This window comes from Cyprinodon variegatus, unplaced genomic scaffold (assembly GCF_000732505.1).
Source record: "Cyprinodon variegatus isolate N-32 unplaced genomic scaffold, C_variegatus-1.0 Scaffold94, whole genome shotgun sequence".
Taxonomy (NCBI): Eukaryota; Metazoa; Chordata; class Actinopteri; order Cyprinodontiformes; family Cyprinodontidae; genus Cyprinodon; species Cyprinodon variegatus.
Genome location: NW_015150547.1, coordinates 1332104 through 1356232, shown reverse-complemented (window position 1 = coordinate 1356232; position 24129 = coordinate 1332104). Strand labels below are relative to the sequence as shown.

Genomic DNA, 24129 nt, shown 5'->3' with positions numbered 1-24129 from the left:
GTGGAAGAGAAATTAAACGTCATTTATAATTCATTTACTCTGAAAAGGTTGACATGCATTTAGTAAGCCCCCTTGAGTCAATCCCTGGTAAAATACTAGCAGAGTGTCTTCTAAGGTATTGCTCTACAAGGATTGCATGTTGAGAGACTAAAAATGTTGCCAATTCTTTTTTCCAAAGGTCATGAACATCAATTTTCTAAGAAGCTTTAATTGGACTATCATAGCCTGCTTTGATCTAAACAAATTCCAGTTCTACTACAGCTTCATGCATGGAGTGTGAGATATTATCCAACAGATGTTAATTTAGTTGGGATATTTCGATAATATCCAAGTAAAATACATTAAAGTTTGTGGGTGTAATGTGACAATTCATGAAAAAGATTTCATTTTTAAACGCCATTCATTATAAGTTTTTGGAGGAAAAAATAGATATTGAAACTAACAAACAAGACATTTCAGAAGTTGTCTTAACAGTTTTTTTTTTATGAAATGTGTCAGATACTAAATTTCCTGTTTCTCTCTTCACATTATTTTGTGATCATTGCAGTTTGCCCAGTAATGGCTCAGTAGAGTTCACAGCTGCAATGATGGGACCTTGAACTGCAAAACCCCTCATTTATTTGTTTTGATTTAGGTCAAAGGTAATGGGAAAGCAGTGTAAACAGTTTTCAGAGTTTACAGACCTGGATGTACTAGTCTAGTGTAATAGATGCCCTGCAGCTCATAGAGCCCCAGCTGTATGAAACTATTCCTGACTCACTCAGTGCATTCAATCAAAGCAGAGCTAATGCATTATTGACACAATGTTATGCTGGCTGTTGCCTGTTGTAAATCTGTAAAATATCATGATGGATACTTGTTGGGATTGAGTTTGAGTAAAACCCACTCTTTTATTATCATTGCCAATGACACCCTTGATCAATTATTTATGCATCTCATTACTTTTCTAAAACCGTCAGTGGTTCTCTAATGTCCTGTTTATTAAGTTTTATCATCAGCTTTGGTAACACTTGGCCTTTAATTCCTCAACAATATCCTTGGTAGCTTTAAAGCAAACAGGAATCTGTAGCTAATGAAAAGATGGTTAAATTAAACGTGGTAGTTCAACCCTCCAGTAAATCCCTCACTCTGATTACATTTCCCTGGTGGGCTTTTACTGAAAGCATACCAATCGATGCGGTAAAGTAATTTTAGTCTCCAGTGGTGGGAGAAAAAAAAAAAAAGAGCTGTCAAATAAGCGGAATTATCCTTTAACATTTCCACCAATGGTAAACCGTGTTACATTTCCGCTTTTCCGCTTATCCAATCAGCGGCGAGTTCTCTTTGCTTCGTGTGTCTCGTGTCGAATGTGTGTTTTTTTCCGACTGTAACAGAAAAAAAAAAACGCAGTCGACGTTCTCGTGAAAGTTCAGCCGGGATAAGGAGCGAAGAAGAGCGACTTATTCTCTTATTTATGGACATTACGGTATTTGACGTGGGGCTGGTAACAGAGAGGGGAAAAGGGTGGAAATAGTTCTGGGAGGACAGCCGTTTGGATCAACGTTCTTCGGATATTCGACAGTTTTTCGGACGGAGGTGAGTTGGTACCGTTGTTCATTTCAAACCGCGGTTCCCTTTTAGTCGGAATTAGTATTTTTACTCCAAGTAGAGGTGGGTAAATGGTTGCTGTTAGCAGGCAGGTCATTCACCTGGCTCTCTGCGACGGAGGGTGGTTCTGTAGCCAGGCCAGATGTTCGTGGCTGCTGGGCCTGGAGGAGGGGGTCCGCATCTAAATGGGTCCATAGACCGAGCTGTGTCTATTAATGTAATTCGCTGTCATCGTTTTGTCCACAGTGTAAATAGCAGATGCTCTACAGTTGTCTGTATTTAAACATGGAACCTGCATGGAAAGGTATAAAGGAAGGGAAATTAACCGATTGGAGGAAGGAAGAGAAAATGAGAGCAACGATGGAAGGAAGGATTGCCTGATGGTTGGAAACAAAAAAGATGTATAAAGATGTATGAAAGGGGTCAAATAAGGATTTCCCTGTGAAAATTATAAAATGGATACTCCTTTCCAGGCTTTGTTTTCCACCCTACCAACATTATGAATTTATTTTTGTCTTTTATCGTGCGTGTTAAATGATTATGTAAACATTAGGAACCTTTATACTATCAAGAATGTAAATAATTAATTTTCTTTATATGGGACGGTTCCATTTTTAAAGAGACAGTTGGTAAGAAAGGAATGAATAGATGTTTGATAAAAAAGGTAGGAAGCAAAGAAAGGGAAGGAAGTCATGCTGCAGGGAAAGAATTGGGAGAAAGAAAAGAAAAAATGTGTATGATGGATTGCACATATTTTATGTAATAAACAACAGTTGTTTTAATTAATTATTAGAGATCCTTTTTGACATTTGAAAAAAAATTCAGACTTGTTAGATCCCTTTTTGTTTTTAAGATGAACTCATTCTCAGCAGGAACCTTTGATAGGTTATATTTAGTATTCCTGTTATAAAACGGTAGCTGTTTAATATTTAAAATTTTTAAATTTTAAAACTCAAACGTAAATGCAGTCTGCATGCAGTCAGGGGCGGATTTACCATTAGGCAATACTATGCAGTTGCCTAGGGCCCCAAATTCCTGGGGGCCCCATAAAATTCTGTTTACATGTATGGTTAATACAACTATTCCTTATTTGTGCACATTAAGTATGTTTTTGACAAAAAATCATTTCTTTAAAATGCCATCAGAATGCTTATTAACCATATTGGATCAGTCCTTTTGCTGCACATGTACAGAAAGGTCCAAACAAACAGCAGCAAACCATTTGAAAACAAACGATGCGAAGAGCGGTGTTGCCAACTTAGCACCTTTGCCGCTATATTTAGCGACTTTTCACACCCCTCTAGCACTTTTATTTAAAAAAAAAAGGCACCTGGTGCCAAATCTAGCAACTTTTTTCTGCTACTCGAGACTTAGGCGACCACATGTAAAAGCACAAAACTCTGCTGTCCACAGCAAGTAGATTGGTAACCACACCTCCTGCCCTTCTTTATGTTGTCTGCTGTCATGATTCATGCAGCTGTTATTTCATCCAAATGAAAAATGGAGAACAGATCAGCAGATCATGGCTTGTCTACAATGAAAAGAAGGAATGTGTTATTTACTTTTGCCGTCATCTTTTTGGAAACGCAGGGAGGAGCAATCGGCTAAGTGAGCTTTTAGTGATTGGAAAATTCTTTAATTCATTTTGAGACAGCATGAAAAGTCAGCTAAGTACAAAACATAGAGAGGAAAACAACAAGAAAAGGTACAAGAAGAGAGGGACAAAACCTAGAACAAATAATGTATGTCTACTCTATTAAATCTTTTGTCTCTGTATAATGGGTCTGTTGTACATGTTGTCTTCTCAATTGAGATGGCCCCCTGCCTGTCTTTGCCTAAGGCCCCATATTTCCTAAATCCGCCCTTGCATGCAGTATCTCTTCTGTTATTACAACTCTAAATGCTGAACCATGTGCAGCTATATAGAGAATGTGTCTTCACCAGCATTTGCACCGACACATAAACTCCATCCATCATATTTTCTGCTGTACCTGTGCATCTATCAAGCTGCCGGACTGCAAAGATTTAACAAAAATACATATTTATTTTTACTAGTGGTGGTTTTATCTACCAATCAAATGTTTACATTGTCAGGAAGTCTGCTCTTAAACATAACTTCTTAGTTCCTGTTTCTTTAAAAATGTTTACTAGCCAAAACTTCAACTCTTACCTGTTAGTACCCTATGGTCCCCCTGGCACCAGTCTGTTTAGCTCGCCCTGTTGTTTTGCCTTTCTATGATCTGGTGTCATGGTGGCCTTTCCCAGTTTGAACCTGAATCCTGACAGTGGCTATACTTTCTAGAAGCCCCTTTCTTCCCAGTTTAACCGCATGAAGTTTTATTTTGCGGCCCTAACTTGGCTGTTTCTGAAACTTATGAGGACAAATGATGTATTTGCAAGCCTCTTTCTACTAAAAAAAACAAAAAAAAAACAGATAAAAATATTCTTTATAGTGTGATCTTGAAAATGTTTAATTTGGCAGAAGCAAAGTTATTGTCAGGGATCCAAGTTTATTATAGGAATGTTTATTTTGATCGTGATTTTTCTCAGTTGCAGTTTGCCAAATCTTAACAGGTATAGATTCAGGATTTGAAAAAAGTTTGATGATTAAAATTAATAAAAAAAACGGACAAAAATACATGACAAAAAAAATGGTTAAATTTTTTTTTTCATATGTAAAAAGGAATAAAAGCCCATCCTGGTAATCAATGTTTTGGAAAAGCATTCAAATTAGAGCACATGTTAAACTCATAGGTGCCTTTTAACGCTTTGAGGCCTTACCTTAAACTATTTTTTTTTGGCCATTCCTAATTCACCACATGGAGGTTTAGTGCTGACCACGTGGCATCCAGATGTTAGGATTTCTCCACTTTCAATCTGAACAAGATGGCAGGAAACCTAACCCTCAACCCCCTTTTTGCCACCCTTCGCAATCTTTATTTTCCATGCTGCGAAAAAGGAAGTCGATTAGAGCTTGCACTAATGAAATGTTTTCTGTGCACATTGCAGAAAAAAAGATATGGGGAAGTTGCAGAATGTCTTACTCGGTAAGTAGTAATATCTCCTTACACAAGTATTGCTGAGTGTGTCGGTTTATAAATAAGGTCAGTTAAAAAATAAAAAAACATGAAAGATTTGTCATTGGCAGCTTCTGATATGTTGCAGTTTGCCTGAAAATACAATTAGTTCCATTTGTGTGGCAGGGATCTTGCATAAACAACAGTTTCCACAAATATCTGCTGGTGGAACATGACTGACTCATACTCTGGCTAAAATTCAGAGCTCTTTTTTAAAATTGTAAATAGGATAACTATATCTGCCGGATTAGTCAGGAGGTATTGAAACCCTGATCCTGGAGTGATCTCTTCTAAACTGTAGTGCTGTGAATAGTCTTTAACTGTCAGTGGGATAGAAAGACATTTAAGTGTGTCCTTATGTTTTAGGTTGGAGTCATGGCTAATAGACGTGGCTGACTGTGGGGTGCAGCAGGGTCAGATCCTGCGGTGCGAGAACAGGGCATGACAGCTGAGGAAGATTTCCAGCCTTCAACATCTCTACCCTCAGTAGCAGTTACTGTTGGACTCGTCCTCCTTGGTCTCACTATGTGCAAATAAACCCTATTGAATTTTAAGACTGAAGATTTCCTCACATCAGCTGCCAGCTGAGTATTAATCTATGTTCTTCTGGTTTTAACAAAACAAAATCCCACAACAAACAGCCATGAGAGGCAGAACGAACCTGCTGCTGGGCTGCGTTCTGCTCTGCTCCGCCTCCCTGCTCTACTTGGGCATGAACGGGATGGACTGTCCTCGGAAGAGCCACCGCTACCGATGGATGGAGCTCAACATGGGCTCAGGCAATCAGAGTCTCCCCCTAACTGAACACTTTCCCGAAGACACACCCCTCATCTTCATCGGGGGGTTTCCTCGGAGCGGCACGACGCTGATGCGTGTGATGCTGGACGCCCACAACGCCGTTCGGTGTGGAGAGGAGACCAGAGTGATCCCTCGCCTCCTGGCTATGAGGGCTACTTGGAGTCGCTCAGTGAAGGAGAGAATGCGACTGGACGAGGCCGGAGTCACTGACCAGGTGTTGGACTCAGCAGTGCGAGCCTTTTTGTTAGAGGTGGGTTGTTGGTGCTGTCCGATGCTGGAGAACACCAGCACTAAGTAGCTTTGTTGAAATTCTTTCAGTTTTAAGTCCAAAAGATGTGTCTTGCATAGCTTTTCAGTCCCTCTTGAGTTTAAACCTTTTTAGAATCACCTTTTGCTGCAGCATCTAGAGCAGGGATCTGCAACCTTTTAAATGCAAAAAACTGTTTTACTCTCAGTCTAGCTAAATAAAAGTTGTTTAGAGCCAAAAAATATTAAATGATCTTTTAATAAAAGGCAAATTATTTTTGTTACATATCTGCTATGGGAAATCAATTGTTGTTTTAAACAACTTACAGTTTATCTGTATGTTTACTTTTGAAAATAAGGAAAAGCAGAAGCATTTTTTTTTTCTATTTAATTTTTTTAATGAAAAATTATGTTTAAAAAAACATACTTTTCATGCTAATAATAAGAAAAAATAGATTGAAAAATATATTTTATATATGTTTTTTTTTCTTTTTTTTTTCTTTCTGTTGTGATGTTTCAGAGGCACAGGTTGCAGACCTCTAATCTAGCCGCTAAAATATTTGTATTTGTTGATTCTTCTCAACAAAACGCTCAAACTCAGTCAATCCTGATGGAGAGTGTCTTTGAACACACAGTCATGGAAGGAAAACAATTGAATCAACTGTTTTCTTAATCTTCTTTTGTTCTAAATAAATATTACTTGAAAAATACAATAAATATGACCAACAAGACAAAGGTAGTCGAATATTGTTTTTCATGACTGCATGTATCGTAATGTTGACAGAAAATTGAATTAAGCTCGGAACCATTGTTTAGATCAGACTGTTGTGTTGCAGCAATGGTGATCAGGTTGGGGTCAGAGTCCTACTTGAATGTGAAGCTGCTCTGATTATTTCCACAGCCACTAAGAGGCCTTCTTCCAGTATTTGTTATGGCTGTGTTAAACCCCAATTTTATGTTATTTACTCCAGGTGATAGTCGGCCACGGGGAGCCTGCACCCCGCCTTTGCAACAAGGATCCATTTGCATTGAAGTCCCTGTCTTATTTAGCACGCATCTTCCCCAAAGCAAAGTTTGTGCTCATGCTGAGGGATGGACGGGCAACCGTCCACTCTATGATATCGCGTAAGGTAAGCTTGTTTTCCTCCTTGTTTTGATCATCAGGGCAGACTAACTTCCTTTATGGCTTAAGTTTCACTGGTTCATGTTTCCAAGCCTCTACATGCTGAATTGTGCTGATGCTGCACTATCTTTGAGGATGTTGTTGCAAAGACCAAAAGACTATTACAGCAAAATCAATGCTTTAGTGGAAGATTCTAGGTTGCTTTTTAAAATCTGACTCTAAATTGAAATATGTATATTTAACCCTCTGTGGTATCTGATTATTTTTCTTTCTGTGGCTTCTCTCACAGGTGACCATCTCAGGGTTTGACCTGACCAGTTACAGAGACTGTCTCACCAAGTGGAGCAGCGCCGTGGAGACCATGTTCAGCCAGTGCCAGGCAGCTGGGGAAGGTCGATGTCTACCTGTCCAATACGAGCGTCTCGTTCTTCGCCCAGAGCAGGAAATGAGGAAGTTGCTTCATTTCCTGGATCTCCAGTGGGACCCATCAGTGCTGCATCACGAAGAGTTGATCGGGAAGGCCGGCGGCGTGTCTCTGTCCAAGTCAGTATTTGATCAAATGCTCCTGCTGATGTCACACCTAACAGATCATTTCAGCTTTATGTTCTGCTACCACATTCTGCTGTAAATAAAGTATTCTTGGAATGTAGTTTTCATAAAGAACTGCTTCCCTTCCTGTTTGGGAAGTGAAGATTATTCAAGTGAAGATTTCTAAACATCAGTTCAGCAAGCTGGATGATCAGTCTACATTTTTAAGATAATCTATTGGAAGCTAATGAGCTGAATGTGTTTTTATCTTCAATTGTTGTAGCAAGGATTTATGGCACACATTCATCTACCTCATCAACTAAGATTGCAAATCTGTAAATGTAAATAAATAAAAAGGCATAAGGAAAGACATTGCAGTCGTGAGGAAACATGGTTAGTTTAAACAAATGGATATAATACTGCATCTTGATAAACCAGATGATTTACCTTTCAAATCAAGGGAATGAAATGTTAGTTTCACTTTATTATCCAAACAGCTAAGACTGTCAAACAATAATTACAACTAAGGTCAGATATCAAGTTTTATATTGAAAAATGAATGTGGAGGTGCAGAAGAGTGATGAGCTCGAGTTACCCTTTAAAAATGGCAAACAGTTTACAAAAAACTTTTGGGTGTAACTTTTATTATAAAGTAAAAACATAGATTAACCAATAAGAACTAGTATATTATCTATTCAACAAGGCTGAGCTAATATGCCGAAACACCATGCAGGAAAATATCTACACTAGATACGCCACATAACTCAGTAGGTTCTCTGTCATTATCTCTTTTCCATGGGAATTTATCTGTGGAAGCATCTTCACCCAGTCATATTTACAGCAGAGCTTTGTTTCATTCAGCTTTGTATTTGTTTTCCAGCTGTAGGTTACCTAACGGCATATTTAAATGGGATTGCCCTCTGGACTCTATGGTTTCTATCACACATTTAGCTCTTTTCTGTTTCATCTCATCTTTGGTGGATTTGTCACTTTGTTGGAAATTGCTGTTACGCTGCGTGACCCCTTTCGGACCATGCTTCAGCCGTGTCTCACATTTGAATTTAAAATACACACAAAATGTCATGATTGATCCTGTCTTTTGTGTGAGTTTGTTTATAACACGGCACCATAACACAGTTATACAACATGGTGAATATGTTAATTTTTTGTTGTATTTAATAGTCATGTATTATTGTTTTAGTTACAGGTTGGTCATTTAAGTGTGTGCTATGATTAAAACGTAGATTTTTGTCCAGCAATCAATAAAATAAAGATATACCTTTATTCCAAGATGAAGGAAATGGGGGAATAAAACTAATGCGGATTGTTTGTTTTTAACTTGATTAACATTCAGTGGAGGCACTTGTACCCTACTTAGACTATGTCCTCCACTGAGCTGCTCATGTTTTCTTTCAAAGCAGCCTAACCTCTCAGGGTGAAGCAAAGCTTGGAGACCTCCCACAGCACAGAATGTATTTGCTCACTTGTTGTCATTCAAGCAAAGCATCTTTCTGCAGGAAACCCGCTCAGGGGATTTGATGGGAAACTGGCTGCTCTACAAGGCTAAACCCAAATCTCTTATTTAAAGGAATTAGGCTACACCCAGAGAGAATTAGCAATCTTTTTTTTTTTTCGTTATTAGTTATACAACACAGTGTTACTCAAAGATGTTTCGTAACCTTCTTTAAGAGACATGTTACTAAAAAAGCTTTAATTTTTTTCCTTCCTGTTTGGTATTCCTCTATGAATTTAGATATTTGTCAGTGGTCATTTTTGTTTGATGGTTTAATGTAATTACATCCGGGGTTTTTTCTGTTTCTGTTCTCTAAATTTTTTTTTTTTTATTACTTGTGAGTTTTAGTTTCACAATTATATAATTTTCTTTCACATCTAGTTAGTTTTGAGCTCCTTTATTTTTATCTTTCTGCTTTTTAGGAGCTTTTAAAGTTGGAATTTTACAGATATTATTTCAGAATAGTTTCTGTTTTTCTTTACTAGTCTGAAGAGTTTGGCCTTCGCTCTGCTGGACCTCTAACTTGATGGCTAAACACAGACCTGACCTGTGTATTTGTTTGCAGGGTTGAACGCTCTACAGACCAGGTGATGAAGCCGGTGAACACAGAGGCACTCTCTAAGTGGGTGGGAAACATTCCCCCAGATGTCATCAATGACATGGCGGAAATCGCCCCCATGCTTGCACGACTGGGCTACGATCCTCACGCCAACCCTCCTGATTACACAGACTCACAGGTACAGTAAAGTACAGTAGACTTTTTTCTTTTCAAACATCCAAATTTGTTTTCTTCTCATAATTGGTTTCGGTGTGTAATTTCTATATACACATTATTAGATGTTAACTACTACCATTCAATTAAAAAAAAAACATGCTCTATATATATATATATATATATATATATATATATATATTAGGGGTGGGTATTGCCAAAGAAGTCCCGATTCGATTCAAATCACGGTTCACACGCCACGATGCGATTCATCACGATGCATCATGATACTTGAAATATTGCGATGCATCGCGATGCATTGTGATATTTTCACTGAACACTGTTAGAAAAAAATACAGCCATTACCAGTGGCTGACTGGCTGATCTGGATAGTGTTTTCAATTGATACATTGATCCAACTGAATTCATACATTGCTGTATTTGTTGGAACAACTTTTGGAGGTACTGCCATGACAAAAAAAATACTGGACAAAAATATTACTATTACTGTAGTGAACACACTGACAAAGAGTGCTTAGGATTTATAAAACTTGAAATAACAAAATAAGGATAATCAGTGCCTTTTACATGGCCTCAGTGGTCCTTTAAACCAATGAAATGAAAAAATTCAAATGTATGATATTTCCCCTTTTGCAAATTATGTGTGTCATATCAAATCCGTTTTTACCTTCTTGTTTTTAAAGCCAAAATGCATCCAAACATCTGACTTGAAATGTGATGGAGCCGGGCGAAAAGTATTTCAGTCTCCTCCGTGTTTTGTTTATGAAAGACTCGTCGCAGTATCCCTCGGACGGAAATGCTTGTGACACAAGGCAGCGGGCGTCAACACATCCCGCAGCGACATCTACTAACTGGAAGCTGTATTCCACTTGTTTTTGGCGGATGTGCGCCAACCGTTCATGTATTTTATTTATTCCTTTTTTGAAATTAAGAATCGATACTTCGCGTCAAGAATCGATGCAGTAGATCACAACAATTAGAATCGCAATGCATCGTCATAACGATTATTTTGCACACCCCTAATATATATATATATAAATAAGTGGTGGAACATTATCGGAATTAATGTGCTGCATTGACTGCAGACTCTTGGGTGATAAAGAAAACTTCACTTTTAATTCTCAAAGTTGGGTTGGGAGCTGCGTCTATGATGACTTAATTCTTGATATTCTAGCATGTTTGCCTTCAGGTAAGTTGTTCATGCTAAAACCAAGGACCAGTCGTGAAGTTCTTTATTCATGCTTTCCGAAAAACTAGGAAATGCTTGTTCCCTTATATACAACTGGTGAAACATTCTTCCAATGGTGCCATTGTTAACCCTTACAACTGCAACCTCCAGAACATAATGACTGCTTAGCATGAACTTAGCATGAATACTAACATAAACAACCCTCCATAACCCAAAACTAGCCTCACAGGACATTACAATGACTGCCTGAGTGACTGTTGGAAAAAAGAGAAATAGAGCTTGGATTGACTGACACAAAGCTACTGACTGTAAACTGTTCATCATGAACTATTATGTAGGCCTACAGTTCAAAATTCATGTTTATCTGAATAAACACTTATTAAACACAAATACATGTTATTGAATATTATTTATTTTCATCACCAGTTACCATAGTAGAAAAGCTTCCTCAAGCAGTNTAAATAAGTGGTGGAACATTATCGGAATTAATGTGCTGCATTGACTGCAGACTCTTGGGTGATAAAGAAAACTTCACTTTTAATTCTCAAAGTTGGGTTGGGAGCTGCGTCTATGATGACTTAATTCTTGATATTCTAGCATGTTTGCCTTCAGGTAAGTTGTTCATGCTAAAACCAAGGACCAGTCGTGAAGTTCTTTATTCATGCTTTCCGAAAAACTAGGAAATGCTTGTTCCCTTATATACAACTGGTGAAACATTCTTCCAATGGTGCCATTGTTAACCCTTACAACTGCAACCTCCAGAACATAATGACTGCTTAGCATGAACTTAGCATGAATACTAACATAAACAACCCTCCATAACCCAAAACTAGCCTCACAGGACATTACAATGACTGCCTGAGTGACTGTTGGAAAAAAGAGAAATAGAGCTTGGATTGACTGACACAAAGCTACTGACTGTAAACTGTTCATCATGAACTATTATGTAGGCCTACAGTTCAAAATTCATGTTTATCTGAATAAACACTTATTAAACACAAATACATGTTATTGAATATTATTTATTTTCATCACCAGTTACCATAGTAGAAAAGCTTCCTCAAGCAGTTTGAGAGGAATTTTGGAAACAGGAGATGAGCCCCTGGTCTAATGCGCCACCTGGCTTGAGAAACCTGTTCAAGGACTTACCTACTTACTATTTAGGTAGCACACAAGCATCATCCTTATTTTATTCTTATATCTTGTTGTACTTATAATCTTATTTTTCTCTCTTCTGTAAACGTTTTCACTGCAAGACAAGTTTCCTGCAAGGGATTAATAAAGTAATTCTGATTCATGAAGCTCTTTGGCAGAATTCAAATGAGCCAAATTAATCTTGATAAATCTAGACTAATATATATATATATATATATATATATATATATATATATATATATATATATATATATATAAAAAACTCTTCTGTGTTTTGTTCTTCTAACAATTTCTTGTAATGAGTAATCCTTTTCTTCTGTTCTTCTCTCAGAGATAAAAAAAAACAGCACCAGAGTCTCATCAACCCAGTTGAAGATTCCGGCAGCTTTCTTCCATGTTTCGGCTGCTCCTTGGACGCGGATTTCCTTACCGGTCTTGAGCTCTCCTAACAGGGTTTATTTTGCCGTTGCACATCAATTTGTAAATGATCCTAAATACTTGTTTACAGTATCCAAGCCTGCAGACTGGTGGAGTGTTTGAGTTAGACTCGTTAATCTCATCTCCACGTCTCTCATCCATGGTAAACAGTTTTACAGATTATTGACGCATCGTGTCGCCTCCTACCTGAAAGTGTTACAACATTTCTGAAATTGCTTCACCACAATGTGAATGTCTACAGACCAATCACTCACTAAGAGCTCAGTCAGTGTTCATCAAGCATAATGACTGTATATATTTTTCAAGATGTATGTTTATTTTCTTAATAAATTATTTTGGTTGATCTTTTATGAGTTTTTTTGTGGTTTATTATGAAATATGAATTAAGAGGATAAGTCCATTTTAACTATAATGTACATTACTCCAGAGATAAAGTATTTCATGGCGCCCTCTGGTGGTGAGTTGATAGCACTTAATGCTCTTGATGAATCCCGTGTTGGCATATGGTATAAAGTGGAAGATAGCTCACTTTTTGTGGGTTTGGATCTGCTCAGACTGCCATACTTGATGGTCTCTGGATGTGAGTACTGCAGGCTCTGTATTTTGTTCTTTAATTTTGAACATCTAAGAAAAAACACTAAAGCTTTAAAGTTTGTAAAAAGCAAAATGTCTATTAAAATGCGACTACAAAAATTTAATAACATCTTTTGTCAGATGTAAACCGTAACTATTTTAATAATTAGTTTTGAAATAGAAATACAAATTATTTTTTTTTTAAGAAAAAGGTTGTCTACCTTGTAAAAACTGATGTAAAACATGTTTTCATAAATTTGTATGAAACTATCTCCCATAGTCTCCCATGCTAAACTATCTCCCGATCTTATTTATGTTTCTCTTGGTATCCCATTGGTAGTATGGGGTGGAGGGATATATGGATTTTCTTGGTCACTACATGCACTGACTGAAATTACCTGTGAAGTGGTGGAGGGATATAAGGATCTATTTAACCTTATTACATCATACACGTTTGTACTCTAGGAGACATCCAGGGCTCCAACCTTTTAATGTTTCATTGCCAAATTTTGGCCAGATTAATTTTTATCCTTACAGAGGAACTATCCTAATTTGTTAAACTAATTGGCAAAACATTAGTTTTTACACTAACAGGCAGGTATTATTAAGGTTTAAAGGATTCACACATCATCAATAAAAATAATCATCTATAAGACATAATTGTAAATAACTAGATTGATGTGGATTATTCTTATTTAAACGCAAAGATTTTAATGATCTCTGATATTTTGCATCTTTGGCTTTTGGATGAAGCCTACATCACGACGCCAGAGTGACGTCGACAGAGGCCGTTTCCGTAGCAACTGTGGCCCGGGTCCGTTACCCGCAGCGGTCGCTGTTCAGTTCAGTTGAGCTCGTTGAGCGGAAGGGATTCTGTCGTCAGTTATCGGATTCCACCTCTACCTGCGGGGGTGTCGTGAAACGGGGGAGGCGCAGCTTCGAGGTGGGGAGCCCGCAGGCCCGTGCGGAGATGCTGAACATGTGGAAAGTCAGGGAGCTCGTGGACAAAGCGTGAGTACCAACAGAGATGCGGGGTCAGTGCTAACATGCTAAGTGGCTCATGAGCTAACCGGTGATAGAGCGGCTTTCTCCGGGGCAGCATCGTCAACTTTTATCGCGTGATGGAGGAAAGGATACAGGCCTTTCAGCTCTTAGCTTTGACCGACTGGCTAGCTGACAACTCATAATCATTGTGCCATAAATTCAAATGATGTGGCTTTTTTTTCCAGCGCTATGTGCCTCTTAGTTAGCTAATTCCGCTCTAAGCAGGTCAGGTGTTTTTATCCCTCAGAGTGCTGCTGCAGCAGAGCCTGTCTGTTTGTCCCACCCTAAGGATGCTCATCGTCTCCATGTCCGTTCAACACATTATACATCTCCAACAGGAACAGGGCTTATTATTGTTCAGGATGGACAAATAGTGGCTTAAACAGTAAAGGAACAGCGAGTTTTCTCCTCACAATCGCTCCTTATAGGCCCGCGCTCCTCAGTAACCTAGCATCCTGGCAAATAAACACTATTTAGATAAAAATGGCAATGCTACGGAAGAGGATTAGGGCCAGTGAAAAAAACAAAATAAATAATTTACTGATTTTTAAATTTCATTTCAGTATAATATGAGAAGAAAGTCAGAATTCTGACTTTAATCTCAGAATTCTGACTTTAATCTCAGAATTCTGACTTTAATCTCAGAATTCAGACTTTTTTTCTCAGAATTCTGACTTTTTTTCTCAGAATTCTGACTTTAATCTCAGAATTCAGACTTTTTTTCCCTCAGTATTCTGACTTTAATCTCAGTATTCTGACTTTAATCTCAGTATTTTGACTTTAATCTCAGAATTCTGACTTTTTCCTCCTCAGAATTCTGACTTTTTTCCCTCAGTATTCTGACTTTTTTTCCCTCAGTATTCTGACTTTTTTTCCCTCAGAATTCTGACTTTTTTCCCCTCAGAATTCTGACTTTAATCTCAGACTTCTGACTTTTTTCCCCTCAGTATTCTGACTTTTTTCCCTCAGTATTCTGACTTTTTTTCCCTCAGAATTCTGACTTTTTTCCCCTCAGAATTCTGACTTTAATCTCAGACTTCTGACTTTTTCCCCTCAGTATTCTGACTTTTTTCCCTCAGTATTCTGACTTATTTTCCCTCAGTATTCTGACTTTTTTCCCTCAGAATTCTGACTTTTTTCCCCTCAGAATTCTGACTTTAATCTCAGACTTCTGACTTTTTTCCCCTCAGAATTCTGACTTTTTTCCCCTCAGTATTCTGACTTTTTTTCCCCTCAAAATTCTCAGATCTCAGAATTCAGAATTTAATCTCAGAATTGTGGATCTTAATGTAGATGGGCACCAAAAAGGAAGAGATATGGGCGTTGTTTGGGAGGGCCAGTAACACATTGGTGGATAATGATGCAATTAGGCAACTTTTTACGTGCCCGAGGGGTCCCCGGTGATGCTATTTCATTAATGAAAGAGCAGAAGGTGATTAAAACAAGAGAGCTAGTCTGTAAAACAGACATGGCTACAGCTTGATGCTAACATGTTTGTTAGCTGTCAGAATTCAGTCAGAATTCTGAGGAAATAAATCTGAGATTGAAGTCAGAATTCTGACTTTTTCCCATATTAAACTGAAATAATATTTAAAAATCATTTAACTTCTTTTAGTTTTTCAGTGGCCCCTAATCCTCTTCCGTACAATGCTGTTCTAAATACATGCATTTTGCCGATTGTTATGTCTCTGTGATATAGGTTTGAGAATATAGTTATTATATTGTTATACATAGTGTTACCCTGCAGGAGGAGGTAGAAAATCTTCCTGTACTACTCTTAGGTAGATGGGTTAAATTCAGAAGACACATTTTGTTGGAATGTACAGATCCAGTGACAAATGAAATCTCATATTGCAGTCATTTCTTCTGTGTGTGTAAAAAGCTTATATAATTGGTTCATGGCAATAAATACAACAACAAACATTTCAAACCACCATACAAACCTTGCATCAGTCTGATCAATAGGACATAAAAATATTGGATTATTTTCTCAATCTTTATTGTATTTACAGGAAGTTGGTATTTTTTATATCTCTCTTTTTATCTTATAGTTTTTCTAAAAAGGAGGGAAAATAAAGCTAACTATTCACAGGGACAGGAAAAGTTATGTTTGTGAGCTGAATGTCTAAGGAAGTATATATAAATGCAGAAGAGCTAGAGAGTACATGAGATACAATAAGATGGCAGTGAGTAGACTAATCCAACCCACATTATCCTGACTCTTATCTACTTCTCTTTATAATCAGAATTGCTTCAACATTTATGGTGAGGTGCAAAACCTCAGCCACTAAAATTAACAACATGGTGTGCATAAATTCAACTGGTTAAATATCTTCTTTACATACATGAATAGGGCTGATTGATATCAACCAATGAAGCAATTTTGATTTTATTATTATTTTCTTTTGCATTAAGGAAAAGTATGTAGCTAGATTAGCTCACTTGTTAATCAGAATCAGACCTACTTTAATAATCTCAGAGGGATATTACAGTTTTAGTACAACCGTTCGTCACAATGCATCACATACATTAGAGTGGGGGGCGCTGAGAGAGAGGGGTGGGGGGTGATTAACTGAGGCCAAGCTGCCAGGTTCCCACCGGTTACCTGGCTGCCCAGGTCCAGGCGGTTACCTAGCTCTGCCATTGTCTCTGTGGAAAGATTGGAGCCACATTGGGGAAGAGAGGGGAAAAAAAAACATATTTCACACTTAAAGAGTCCATTGTTGCAGGACTAAGTTGTAACCTTTGTGTGAAACATTTCTTACTTTTTTTTCTAAATCGTAAATGAATCTGTGAACCAGCTGCAACTCACTATTCTCTTCCCTGTGGCAGAAAACAAACTTTTTCTGTATGAAGGGGCTGAGGGGACAGATTTAGTGTCTTAATCTTGTTAAAATTCTTTTTTTCTAATTGCAATGAATAAATATGTCAATAAAACAGTCGTTTGTAACTGCAATACTGCAAACTTTGATATTATAATGAGCTATAAAGCTCTGAAGTATCAAGAAAAGAACATTAGGCCAAAATGGAGCTTGGTGGTACCCCAAAAATTATAGAAATTGGAGAAAAGGAATATAGTCCTACACCGGCAGAAAACCTCTTGTCTTGGTTTGCTTATCATACAGATAGGTCCAGAAACATTTCAGTGGAGTGTTTTAATGCCAACACTAGACAAGATGAGTCAGGAATACTGTAACCTTCAGTATCTATAAGGCTTTATTGGAGCTGAAAGGACAGACGTCTGAGACTCCAGATTGATGTAAATTATTAATAGGCGTTAGAAAAGGAAAGACAGCTTCAACTGTATGTAATGCACAACCTCAATTGATGCCCTCTAAAGAAAGGAAAACATTAAAGTCAGAATTTATGATAATTCTTTTTATTTTCATGATTATTTTTATTAACAAAAAATAGATCACCGTTGTATTGGCATACCTCTAAAACACAAGGAATAAATGTTAAAGCTAGATGAGGGAGGATATTAGGGGGCGCTGGGTTTAAAATTGTGTAGTGGACAACAGCTTCCATCAGCTGTTGGTTGTGGCTGGCTGAGCATGATGAATACACTCCATTATTGATCTTCCTCCATACAACTGGCAGCAGAAGCATTTCTCTTCCTGCGAATAATCAGTCAGACTGATGGAGAGCGTTCTGTTTTCTACCATAGCTGATTATAACACAGTTAAAAGCTGCTGCTGGCAGAGATAAATTGTCATTTTACTCTTTCTGCAAGTTTGGCAGGTTTTAGTGAACAAAGAGATGGAGAGGAAGGCAGGTAAAGAAAAGGTCTCTCTATGAGGGAGCACAGAGCAAAAAGAAAAGACAGAACCGAAAAGTTATTTTAAGCAGATTCTTTCATTCAGCTGTCCACAGAATGAGGATTGCTTACAAAGAGATGTGCTTTGTATGTAGAGGAACAGAGAGTAGAAAATGAGCTACAGGGACAAAAGAAGGCAGGAAGCAGCGTACCTGTGTTCATCTTACTCTCATGTACACATTCCCTCTTTATGCTAGGAGAAGCTTCTGCCTCTGTCCTCATGCTGGTTATCTGATGAAGAGGTCAGCAGGACAAATCCTTTTCCAAAGTCTATTTATTATTCAGGGAAGCAGGATTCTTCCTGTCTTCAGACAGAAAAGCTTTTTTTTTAATTTCCAACATCTTCCAACAGAGCAGCATCTATTACACACTGTTGTCTTAGTGTATTAAAATGTTTACATTAATTAGTATGAATAACCCTCAACTAGAGCAGAAACAATTAATCGGATTAATCGTTATTAATCGATTATGGAAATAATCGTCAACTAATTTAGTAATCGATTAATCATTAACTGGAATATAGAGACAGTAAAACATGCCTTTAATTGACAGAGCAACTCACTTAGAACAGTAATTATTCAAAAATTGTATTATATATATATATATAACTTTTTGATTTAAGATAAATGTTTTCATCTATTATTATGCTCTGTCCAGAAATGCACAAGTGGAAAAATTGTAGTTCACCTGGTTTGATTTTGTAATGAACGAATCTTTGGCTATACGTGAATCTAAAAAATAATCGACAGATTAATCGACTCGCCAGATAATAGTTTGTTGCAGCCCTACCCTCAACGCCTTACTTTTTTATCTAGGGATGTTCCAATGCGATATAAATATCAGTCCTTTTGCCAGAAAACAAATATGGGGTTATATCTCCCTGCATCTAAATCTGTTATTGGTGCGCTGATAAAAACACTCTGCTTCTGTTTAAACTTCCTGCAATCTATTGGTTAATATTGCACGGATAAGTTGTTTTAGTACCTATTGTTGCTCACGATCGCTCTCAGTTTTAGTAATTCCACTTGATCAAGGCTTTTCTGACATTTTACAATGCAAAATATGTAATGGAAGCATTCATAATTTGTGCTAATACTGGTGTCGGTTATTTCTCAGAAACAGAAAGTTGTATTGGGACACTCCTGCTTTTATGTATGGATCTATGATTTGATTGTTGGGAGAGGAATGAGATTGTGAGGAAGTGTTCAGATATTATACACCCCATAAGGATTTGAGCTACTCACAGGCACTTTTTATTTTCCGCAGTCCCAATATGCATTAAACTGTGATATTAGATGCTCCTGATGACTAAATCTACTACTAATGTTTTATAAATTGAAATTGAACATCTGAGATGACTTCTTCACCTCACAATCTGGGTCGCCGTTTCCCCCTCTCCTCCAAAATGTCCATATTCCTGCGTCACAGTTGGTGTGAGGAACCACACATGTCCAGGGAAAATTGTTTTTGATGGATCAAGCCTTTGTGTGGAAAGTTTAGGGCTCTTTCTGAACAGTGCTGGCAGTTAGGAAGGAGCATCAGTGCAGTTAGCATAGGGACCTCCTGTCATTACTAGCAGTCGCTAAGCGCTACACAGTTCAGTTACAATCCTTTGTGAATGTTGGCACAGCTCACTTCATGGAGTTTAATAAAAATACATTATTTCTTCATCTCTACTCTGTGTGATACATGCTAATGTACAAACTGTCCTTTGTTCATCCATGTGTGTATCCGTCCAGTAATGACTCCAGATTGAGCACAGCAGTCCAGAGCTCATTTCCCCTCTGGATAGTGTTCTATCTGTTGATCCTGCAAAAGTTGAAGGGATAGGAGTTAGGAACAGGACAAAGGAGCTACAATTTAAGGTATTTGGAGCAAGCCTTAGACCCAATGTTGTGCACAAATATACTTGATAAATCTGCTCTGCTATCTTCTGGCTCTGTGGGGACCTAAAACCTGCATATTAAATGGGTTACGGTGCATCGTCACGCAAGCTTTAAGAGTACAAACAAGGACCTTCTGCTGTATTCTGTGTCTGACTGCGAGTAGAGAGAGACAGAAAGTGATCAGTAAATTAGCAAAACAGGAGTTTTTGGTGGATTAAGACAAAGCAGATGTAGTTTGGGAAATATTCAGAGAGAGTTTGTATTACGGCCAGCAAAAGGTGAAATACAGTGATCTCTGCGAGAGCAATGAAGTTCAATGAATGGGAAGTTTCAGTAGATACATGCACCTAGTTTACCTGCTTGCCGTAAGAAGCAAGAATGCACACAAAAAAAAAGATCAAAAATCAATATTTATTTTTTTCTTTTTGTTTTCATGTTTTCTTGTCAAATGCAGCAACGAAGCTGTTTGATAGTAGTACTGCTAATGATCAAAGGTTTACATGTTTTTGTCAACAGCACTAATGTGGTGATGAACTACTCAGAGATAGAGTCCAAGGTTAGAGAAGCAACCAATGATGACCCCTGGGGACCTTCTGGACAGCTAATGGGAGAGATAGCCAAGTAGGTCCAAGGACATTCACACATGTTCACAGGCTAAATGAATACAGTTTGTTTCACTTATCCGTGCCGTCAGAATGATTCTAATTTTGACTTCATCTGTTTGCAGAGCTACGTTTATGTATGAGCAGTTCCCAGAGGTGATGAACATGCTTTGGACCAGGATGCTGAAGGATAATAAGAAAAACTGGAGACGAGTTTATAAGGTATGATTGCAATACGTTGTATCTGTTCCACAAATTTTGCTCTTGGTTTATTTAAATGAAGACTTGGGGTGTTTTCTTTGTGTTTGAAGTGTAACTTTCTAAAAAACACGATTTGACTTGTTAATGTTTTCCTCACCCCTTCAATATATTCTGACTTTTCCATGGATGCTGACTTAAATGTTTCAGTTTATTTAAGCTGTATAAAAATGATAAGAATACTCGGCAGAACCTGAGCGGATGTTGATGAACTCTATTGGTTTGGCTGGCTGACTTGCTGTGTGCAATGCGTGGTGTTGCCACCTTGTTTCTATGTTGAAACGAGTCTTTTGCGCCTCACCATGTGAAAAAGATGTTTTCATATCTTTGGCTCACTGCGAAACTTGTTAAATTAGTAGGAAACTGATTGCCTTAAAACAATTTAAGTTTATGAACTAAGGCTATTAAGTTAAAGGAGCAATCAAATTCTGTATTTTTAAGTTAATTTGATTTATTTATGGTTGAAGTAGGGGTGGAACGGTTCACAAAATCCACGGTTCGGTTCGGTTCACGGTTTCGTGATCACGGTTTTCGGTTCGGTTCGGTATATTATTCGGTATATATGTTTATTGTTACACCGAAAAATAAAAATAATAATAAAAATTAATGAAAAAATAAAAATTAATGAAATTAATGAAAAAAATCCAAAAAAATTAATGAATTGTAATTATTTTTAATGATCCGCAGAAACCATGGTTCATTTCCACATGTTTTGCTGCTTTGAATTTAATCATCTCGCGCATGCCCTCTACGATCTTCAAGGAACGGAGCGGTCTGGAGCGCAGCGGGGCGAAGCGGAGTGCTGACGGAGTATGTGGGATTTCGGGGTTAGCCTGACATGTTGGTCATGTTGCTGTTAGCATAAACAAAACGTGTTGCATAATGCTTGCACACTGTTGCACTTTTATCCACAACTTTCTTTCCGCCGTCATCGTAGGTCACTCTAAATGCAAAGCGCTCCCATACAGCAGACCTATAAAGTGCTGCTGGCGCGTCTTCCAACTCCTGTTCTTTCCCACTCGCCATACCCACACAATTCTCCACAACAACTGCTTTTTTTCTGCTACACCTGGCTACGCTGCTTTACTTCTTCTTCTTGTTTACTACTGTGGTTGGCTTTGGTCGCAGTAGCGTCACCTTCTGCTCTGGAGTGTACACGCTTCGCCTATGAGAAAAAGGAGCAGCGCATGAACCGAACGCAACACACGCGAACCAAACGGTGCGGACGGTTTTAAAAAACCGTTCCATCCCTAGTTTAAAGTGATATGGGTGTTAACATCTCAATGTATTGTTTTATTTTGTAAATTGCATTCAAGGCCAGTATTGTACGATTAAACAGTTCTCATTAACAGCAACCTCACTTATGGCGATGCAGCACTAGCCACACTCACTGTCAACTAGTCAACCAATTTGCTCTTAGTGTCAAAATCTGCACAAATACTTCCTAATTAAACTTAAGGTTTGCATTATTAAGATATGCTTAATCAAGACATATATAATCCATACTAATTAAATGTACTTGGAAAAACAACATGTTACACTACCGGAACTTTTACGAAATTATGAGTTTTATGTAGTTTAGATAAAGTAGTTTAGTCAATTAGTTTCAGCATTTAAGTTTACAGAACTTGATAACCCAACATGCAAAGACTGGCTTCAGCAGGTCATGGAGGATGACCGAGAGGCTTTTTACAAAGTTCGCAGAAAAACGTTACCATGGACTTTATTTACTGAGATCCAATGACATCTCATATTATTGGAGTCACACCTCAGCAGCAAACCAGTATTACCAGCAACGCAAGAAGATAGCAGAATATCCTGACACCAACTTCAGCGCTCAGAGCTGAGGTCCTCTGGTTCCTGAAAGCCAAAAGGTCCTGCAGCGCGTCTAGAGCAGCAGGAACAGTGCATCTTGATGCAGCTGAAGCAGCGCCTCATGAGCTTCTGAGCATCTGAGGCGCGTGACACGCTTCACAAGCAGCAGCTGCTGGAGTTGGAAAAAAATAGTTTTTACCAACTTATCACAACAAATATAGCAAAGCTACTCTCTGTCATTGAAAACAGGAGCAGCAGAAGCATCACATGCATGTGGACACACTTTGCTGGATGCTGTTAGGTGTGCCAAAGATGCTCTTGAAGCACCTCTGACCTTTAATATACACAAGTATAAAAAATGAAGCAGCAGACTAGAGTTGTAACTAATGATTATTTAGAAATTTGATTAATCTGTAGATAATTTTTTTGATTTATAATCAGATAACAAAAGGTTCTTAAAAGAAGGTATTTTACGAAATAAAACAAGGTGAAACGTTTTCATTTCAGGAGTTCTGGATAGAACATATTGCTAGACGAACAAATGTTTTTTTTTTCAATCATAAATGCAAAACATTTATATATATTTTTTTACAATTTTGGTATAATTACTGCTCTAAGTGGGTTGCTCTGTCAGCTAAAACCATGTTTTACAGTCTCTATAACGTTTAATCAATTACTAAATTAGTTGACGATTATTTCAATAATCGTTTAATCACGATTAATCCGATTAATTATTTTAGCCCTACAGCAGACGCTTTTTTGCTGCTCAAAACGCGTTCGGTATGAACATAGCATCACCTTTATTTCTCAAATGACGACATGGGGGAGCTGTTCCAAACATATTCACAGATTCTGATGCTGCCGAAGTTTTTGCAAGCATGAAGAGGTCTTAATCAAGGCATATGCTTGTTTCTGTATTGGTAGTAAAAATATTGTAAGGGTAGTAAAATGAAGTAAACCCAACCCTGACATTGCTGTATTAACTCTGATTATGTACAAGACATATTCTGACCTGTAACTTAAACTGGGTCTGGCTGTTCTAAGCAGTGCTGTAGCAGTCAGTGGATGGCCCGCTGAACAGTAAATTTGCAGAAATCACATCAAACCATCAGTAAACAGTTGGTTTGATGTTGGTTGGTTGGTTTTTCTTTTACTCTGTATGTACAGATCGCTGGATGGGTTGATTCTGTTTGCAGCCCCAGCAGGGGCAGCAAACTGTACATCCTGCAGCAGCTGTGGGATCAAAAAAATAACCAGAAATTTGGGTACTTGGCATGCCTGGTGTGGGTATAATTATGTTGCAGCCTTGGAATGAGACTGTCGACTGAGCCTCAACCTCATGGATTAGTTACCAACGCTATGATTCATAGCAGAAAGCACAATGGATTCTTGATGCCCCCCTCCAGATAACATTAGCAGAACCCCACAGAGACCATCCACTTAATGGCTGTCCTAATGTTTAAGTGTTTTTCTTTTCTTTTTTTTTTCTTTGCCTCTATTGAAGGAGACATTTACAAAGTGAGCATGCTGAAATATTTTTAGCAAGCAGTTAAATAATCAAAGACCCCCTGGAACAGAACTCATGAAACAAACTTTAAATGTTGGACTTTAGTCCATTTTGATGTGCAGTGTAAGTTAAATGAACCCAGCTGTTAAAGGAATAGTACACCCAAAACACGATTAGCCTTCATTTTCTACTCACCCCCATGCTGAACAACACTCTGGAGTACTTTTTTGATATCTCAAA

General features: G+C 37.9%; 2 protein-coding genes across 2 annotated transcripts in view; both read left to right on the top strand.

Annotated features, from left to right (window-relative positions):
• The first annotated feature begins 1356 nt into the window (after positions 1–1356).
• On the top strand, positions 1357–12735 carry tpst1 (tyrosylprotein sulfotransferase 1). Its single transcript, XM_015373860.1, has 7 exons — positions 1357–1575; positions 4597–4634; positions 5031–5712; positions 6680–6838; positions 7121–7374; positions 9438–9609; positions 12281–12735. Exons 3-7 carry the CDS (start codon positions 5308–5310, stop codon positions 12284–12286), a joined length of 996 nt encoding a protein of 331 aa, XP_015229346.1. The 5' UTR covers positions 1357–1575; positions 4597–4634; positions 5031–5307; the 3' UTR covers positions 12287–12735.
• Positions 12736–13764: 1029 nt separating this feature from the next.
• The window catches only part of LOC107084222 (clathrin interactor 1-like), a 21246-nt gene continuing 10881 nt past the window's right edge, over positions 13765–24129 (top strand). Inside the window, exons 1-3 of the mRNA XM_015373952.1 lie at positions 13765–13971; positions 20224–20328; positions 20435–20531. Coding sequence (XP_015229438.1) covers positions 13931–13971; positions 20224–20328; positions 20435–20531 — 243 coding nt within the window. The 5' untranslated portion in view covers positions 13765–13930. The remainder of the gene's footprint in view (positions 13972–20223; positions 20329–20434; positions 20532–24129) is intronic.